The 7167-nt window shown below is 43.9% G+C and overlaps 1 protein-coding gene across 1 annotated transcript; it reads right to left on the reverse strand.

Moving 5' to 3' along the window:
• Positions 1-347: 347 nt before the first annotated feature.
• Positions 348-6548, reverse strand: LOC119429489 (polymeric immunoglobulin receptor-like; the record flags this gene model as incomplete). Its single annotated transcript, XM_037697104.1, has 3 exons — positions 6422-6548; positions 1465-1809; positions 348-680 (listed from the first exon to the last, which is right to left on the reverse strand). Coding segments are annotated over exons 1-3 (805 nt in total), but the record flags the coding sequence as incomplete, so codon positions are not given.
• Between the last annotated feature and the right edge of the window lie 619 nt (positions 6549-7167).

Consider the following 7167-nt stretch of genomic DNA (forward strand, 5'->3'; position numbering starts at 1 on the left):
TCCATTGTTAGGCTGATGGTCCTTCTTGAGCATGTGATCAGCTGGTTCTGGTTGTCAGCAGCAAAACTGGTTGATCCACTCTGAGAAGGTGCTATTTAAGAGACTGAGCTGAATACAGCACCTCAGACTGAGGAAGTCTCTCGGATGAGGGACGAAATGTTTCTAGATTTTTTTGTTGATTTGCTTTGTTTTTTGGGGTTTTTTTATGTCCAGAGGACCAGATTTAACTTTTTTAGATTTAATCTGATTATTGAATTAAAAATGAGGTCATTTGAAACACAAACAACAAAAAGTGACAAACAAAACAATTTAAATGATGAACAGAAAAGTCTGTTCTGAAAACTCACCGTCTATGACCGAGACTCTAAAGTTGCTGTACGAATCCGTCCCAATGGTTCTGTCCAGGTGACACCTGTATTGTCCCGAGTCAGACGGAGTCAGCTGCTCTATGGTCACATAAATAATTGTAGAAGAAACTGGAAATGTTCCTTCTTCATAGCCAACCCCGTATGGACCTCGTTGAGCTCTGACTCCATCAGTCTGAACAAGAATCTTGTCTCCTTCACATTTTCCTCTGCAGAAAGATTTTGTTCTTCCAGAGAAACTGAAGCGACATCCGACAGTGAGCGAGCTGCCGGCTGTTTTAAAGAAGACGTGGTCTTTGTTTCCATCCAGCAGCGCTGTTGGAGATAAACCAACCATCAGTTACTTCCTGTTTCAACAGGATGCAGTCTGATCACAGTAATCTGTTGGACTCAGTCACACTGCAGGGTTTCTGCTCGTCTCCGTTAAAACAAAGACCTAGGACCTTTAAAAGACCATTACACAGAAAAAGACATGGCATAATCAAAAAAGAGGCAGAATACACCAATTTGAAAAAAGACAAATGTGCACATGCACAAGATGGTAGGGAGCACTACATTCGTGATTAACCTATATATACATTTATATACATATATATATATATATATATATATATATGTATATAATACAGACACATCTAAACATACACATATACGTGTATATACATATGTACATGTAAATATACATACATGCACATACATAAGTGTCCGGGGTAGCACAGATTTACACGGCTCTATGTTTAATGTATGGAGAGGAGGTGCACAGACTGATGAGGGACAAAGCCATCATTAGAATTCAAATGTAAGATCTCCACGAACTTCAAAAATAAGAAGTCGTGAAAATTTGTTCCAAGTAACTCCTTCATTGCCTTTCAATACTTACCTACTTTGGACTTAATGCACAAATTGAAGACCTAATTACGTGTTTTAGGGCTTAAAATGGAAAATCTGGACATATTTACGATGTCTTAAAGTCTAAAATGAAGATGTTTAGATTTTAGACTTTTTGTGACTTGTTTAAATCCTGCAGAAAGCCTGCAGCGAGCATGGCCCAGTTCAACCAGTCTGTGACTGGAACAGTCCCTCCAACAGGAAGACTCACCGTCGACAACAAGTAGTCTGAAACCTCTGAATGAAGCTGATGATAAAGAGTCGCCCAAACCACATGTGTACTGTCCGGAGTCCGACTGGGTCACGGCTGAGATGCTCACAGACACAGCAGGAGAACTCAGAAAAGATCTTTTGCTATGTTCAGTTCTGTATCGTCCTTTTTTGTCTGTGTCCTTCTTTGTTTTAATGAGAAGATTTTCTCCTTCACAGTTTTCTCTGCAGAAGATCTTCCATGTTTCGTCTGAGTCAAAGGAGCATCTCACTGTGAAGTCTTGTCCAGCTTCTCTGTAGTAATAATCCACTTCCTGATCAGTTCTGGCATGTCCAACCTGCAGAGCTGCAGAAAACATCCACAGTTAATCTTAGTTCTTCCTGAGAGAAACCACAGAGTGAGCTCAGCATGTTCTGCTTCAGAATTACACCCCGGAAGAGAAACACCCTGAGAAGAATCCAAAAAAGTTCAATCTGGTCCTCTGGACATTCAAAAAAAACAAAAAACAAAACAAAGCAAAAAAAATCTAGAAACGTTTCGTCTCTCGTCCAAGAGACTTCCTCAGTCTGAGGAGCTGTATTCAGCTCAGTCTCTTAAATAGCACCTTCTCAGAGTGGATCAACCAGTTTGCTGCTGACAACCAAAGCAGGTTGTCAGCAGCAAACTGGTTGATCCACCCTGAGAAGAACGTTCAGAAGACAGAAATACTTCCATTCAGTTAGAAGATTACCAGTGTTAGCACCGTAACAAGGTAAGAAACAAACTCAATGTACTCACACAGGAAGAAGAGGAAAATCTGACGCTCGGGGCTCATGTTGAGACTGAAGGTTTCCTGCTGCACCTTTTTTCTTCTCATGCTTATTTAGAAATGAATTAGTTCCTTTTTAAACATGACACAACTTCCTGTTTCAGTCAGAGTTTCTTTATTGTCATTCGCACCTCATGTGGTACATGTGGTGGAGAGAAATTATGTTCACAGGGTCCCAGTTACATCCAACAATAAAATGTATAAGAAAAACAGTAATAACATCTAAGATATGAACTAAGAAAAACATCAACTAAATATACACTAAGCACTCATAACATAAAACATTGAACATCAGCACAAACATGAACATGAGTCTGTGAGCAGATGTGCACGCATGAACACATCAACATTGAAACAGATCAGCAGCAACATGAAACAGATCAGCAGCAACATGATATGGTTTTTCACAGTGATTATTCTAGTTAGAGATTCATGAGTCTAACAGCCTCAGGGTAGAAGCTGTTCCTCAGTCAAGTGGTTCTACACTTAATGCTCCTCAACCTCCTTCCTGAGGGGAGTGGGGCAAAAAGTGTGTGTGCTGGGTGAGTGTGGTCCTTCATGATGCAGGTGGCCCTCTTCCTGCATCTGGAGGTGTAGATGTCTGTGATGGTGGGGAGACTGACTCCAACATCTTCTGTGCAGCCTTCACCACTCTCTGCAAAGCTTTTCTTTCTGCAGCTGTGCAGCCTCCATGCCACACGTTGATGCTGGAGCACAGGATGCTCTCCACTGCACACCTGTAGAAGGAGGTGAGGACTGAGCTTCCAGACCAGCTCGTCTCAGCCGTCTGAGGAAGTAGAGTCTCTGATGAGCTTTCTTCATCAGGCTGGTGGTGTTGTTGCTCCAGCTGAGGTTATTGTTCAGGTGCACACCCAAGTTCTTGTAGCTGGAGACCACTTCCACCGCAGATCCTCTTATGTTCAGGGCGGTGTAGATATTTTTGTTCCTTCTGAAGTCCACAACCATCTCCTTTGTCTTCTTCACATTGATGTAAAGGTTATTCTCTTTGCACCAGCTCTCCAGGTGTTCCACCTCCTGCCTGTAGCTGGACTCATCATTGTTTGTGATGCATCCCACCACCGCTGTATCATCTGCAAACTTTACAATGTGACAGCCTGGATGGGTAGCTGCACAGTCATATGTGAGCAGAGTGAACAGGAGGGGGCTCAACACACATCCCTGAGGAGAGCCAGTGCTGAGTCTTTCAGCTGCAGCAACCTCTGTTTGTGATTTATTTAAAGATTGTTCAGTTCAGTTTATTTCTAAATCTCCAAGTCACAACAGAAGTCGTCTCAAGGACTGAACAGAAACATTCATGTATAAAATAATAATTGAACATTATTTATCTGAGGAGCAGCTTTGAGTTTAACTCCATCACAGAACTCTCATCTTGAACAAGCATGAAGGCGACAGTGGAAAGAAAAACTCCCTCATGAGGAAGAAACCTTTAGCAGAACCAGGATCAGGACAAGAGGACCATCTGCTTCGGGTTTGTACGAAAAATTTATTTCATCCTCTTCCTCTTGTTTCAGAGTTGGGTCTCGGGGGCAGCGTGACAGTTGTGTTTATTTGTTATTGTTTTGGTTTTAATTCTGGGTGAGCGGTGGCGCAGCGGGTAGAGAAGGTGGGCCTGTGATCCAAAGGTCACCATTTCAACTCCCTGGACCGCAACCATGAAAATGTGGGTGGGAAAGGTGAAGCACCCACACCTGCCTCCACCCGCCCCTCGGCTCCTGAGCAAGGCCCACCATCTGCTCCCCTGGGTGCCCTACATGGAGCTCTCTGCTCCACAGAGGGCTGTGGCAGCTCGGTGTCTGTGGTTGATCAGGAAGAACATCTGGTGTAAAATCAATCACCAAGTCTTCATGTGAGTTAGTTCTCTGTGACGACCTGAAGAAGGAACAGCCAAAAGAAGAATAAAAAAGTTTTTATTGTAATTATATTTATTTTATTTTTAAACATCCATTAATAATGCAGGGGCAATATTAGGGGTGGGCAACTAGCGGGGCCCCTTACTGGTTGGGGGCCCCAGGCGGTTGCCCACCTTTGTCTATATGCTGCAGCCTGATTTTTAACCAGTACAGGCAAAAGAGAGCACATTACACCAGTTCTGGCCTCCCTGCACTGGCTCCAGGTTCACGCTCGAATTTAAATCCTTCTGTGTGTTTTTAAATCTCTGAACAGTTCTGCCCCCTCCTGTCTCACTGATCTGCTGCAGCCATATGTCCCACAGCGCTCTCTGAGGTCAGCAGATCAGATGCTTCTATTGGTTCCATGAACCCTCTTAAGCTCAGAGGTGACAGGACCTTCTCTGTTGCAGGTCCAAGACTGTGGAATGAGTTGCCACTGCATGTCAGACAGCCCCCCCCCCCCCCCCTTACTGTTTTTAATTCTTGTTTAAAAACCCACTTTTATTCCCTGGCTTTTGACCTTGTATGACTTGATTTTAACTTGTCTGCATTTGATAATTGTAGTCATTTGGTTCTTATCTTTACCTCTGTGGATCCATGTATTTTATGCTGTGTCCTTTGGTTGTGTTGTTTTGCTGTAAAGCACTTTGGTCAGCCTTGCTGCTGTATTTAAGTGCTTTATAAATAAAGGGACATGGTATGGTATATGATAAGTCTGCCTCTGGAGACTGCGACAGATGGAGTTTTGACCGTCAGTCTTATTTTAAGATTGTTTCTGGAGGAAACCTAGATGTAAAGAGACTGAAGACACAAACCAAATAATCTTCAAATAGACAAACGAACAATTGCAATTTTGGTTTTACTTGGTTTCAGCAAATGAACGACAAGCTAACAGTGTTAGCTTGTTACTGTCCTGTGATCAGCAGAGAAAAGGTCAAAGGTGAACTGATGGAGATGTTCAGCAGCAGGATGGAGGACTTAATGTCTGCATTGTGGATTTGAGGGTCTTGTACAGGACAGGAGGGTATAAGTGCTATGTGTTGTCATCATATGTTCCTTACAACAACAAAACTGGTTCTCTGTATTTAACCCACCACTCCATCTGGGATACACTCAGGTGGCGCAGTGGACAGCTATTGAGTGCCCAGGAGCAACTTAGGGATTGGGTGTCTTGCTCAGAGGCACCACAACATGTGGGAATGGCTGGTAGAGGAGCTTGCATCTTTCTGGTCCAAGGTCTGCTGCCCTACCTCTACCCCATTTCAGCCCCATATGATGGGGTCCAATGAAGTTCCACAGCAGGTAAGTTATCAACTGAATCTGGATAATATTTTATGAGCTTTCATTCACTCACTTTCTCACTGTGGTTGGACGTTCCTCCAGATGTTCCTGTGCTCTCCTGATCAGAGGTTTCCATGGAAACTGAAGGGGAGAAACTTCATGATGTGGACTCTAAAGTTTGTGGTTAGAAGTGGAAAACCAACCTATAAATGACCACAGAGTTCTGTTCTTCAGACACGTTAATATTAACGTTTAAAACATGACTCTTGTGTTTTTGGATTATCTGTTTACAAACTGATGTGTGCCACATTCTGACTCAATGTGTTCAGAGCCATTCACATTTTTAAACATTTATAATATTACATGCAATACTCTAAGGGACATGCAGAATATTTTTATCAGGATAAACTTAGTGGTGATGTTCAACTCTGTATGAATTTTCCAGAAAACATCTGTTTGTCGTGAGTTAGCCGTTTGAGTTTCACATACCAATGTTCTCCTGAAGTTTGGGCTTTAGATTCGACGGTGTCGCTCTGAGCTCCGTCTCCATCGGTCTGAAGGAGAATCTCGTTTTTGTTTTTATGGAGACATTAAAGGAACAGGCTGAATGGCCAGCTGTTCTACCCAAATGATGAACATTGTTTCCTTTCAGGGGCGGCACGGTGGCTCACATGGTAGAGCTGTTGCCTCTCAGTGAGAAGGTCACTGGTTCAGATCCCGGCCTGGAACCTTTCTGGGTGGAGTTTGCATGTTCTCTCTGTGCTGCGTGGGTTTTCTACAGGTACTCTGGTTTCCTCCCACAGACTAAAAACATGCATGTTAGGCTGATTCTTCTTCTTTCGTCTTTTCCCTCTTCAGGGGTCGCCACTGTGAGTCATCCTCCTCCGTCTCACTCTGTCCTCTGTGTCCTCTGTCCTCATGTTCATGACTTCATTGATGTCCTTTCCATTCAGCTCACCATTGACTTTATTCAATCGTTTATTGGCCTCAATTCCCGCACTACCCAGGATGCTCTTGAGATCTTTTGCAGATGGGCTGCTGTTGCCACCGAGGGTAGCAAGGAGGTCAGCGGCCACGTAGCGCATGTTTTAAGTTTAAAGACACGAAACGTCAGTCACGCTAAGAAATACAGAAGAGCTAGGCGAGGAGAGTTGACGAGATGCAGAGCCATCTCCCAGAGCTTGGTGCAGCAGAGTCAGTGGTGGCAATGACGTCAACGTAAGTGGTGGGCAAGCAGCTGGAGAGGGAGACCTTTAATTAGGAGAGTAGAGCTGATGGAGGGACAAACTGTGATCGTGGTCCAAGTGGTGGAGCAATGGCCATACACGGGAAAGCTGAGGTCAGAGAATTAATACAGAGGGGAATCCCTAACCCAAAAACCAAAGGGCAGAAAAGAGGTCATAGTTCCAGAATCAGATGAGCAGAATAAACCAGACATGGAGCAGGCAGGTCGGAGAATCCAGGAAACAGGTGTGAGATCGTAACAAGAACATCAGGTGTGGGCTTGGAAGAAACGCTGGACATCTACTGTCTACTGTAGAGTCCTGGCCTGATGGTGTTGATCTTCAGTAGATCAACATCATCAGGCCAGGACTCTGCGGTCTACACTCATCTCCAGGCCAGAGGTCACTCTTTCAGGGATGAAGATGTTCACATCCTGGACAGAGAGGAACGATGGTTTGAGAGAGGAGTAAAGGAGGCCAT

The sequence above is a fragment of the Nematolebias whitei genome, unplaced genomic scaffold (genome assembly GCF_014905685.2).
Source record: "Nematolebias whitei isolate Nwh7 unplaced genomic scaffold, NemWhi1 Nwh_scaf_1615, whole genome shotgun sequence".
NCBI classification, from domain to species: domain Eukaryota; kingdom Metazoa; phylum Chordata; class Actinopteri; order Cyprinodontiformes; family Rivulidae; genus Nematolebias; species Nematolebias whitei.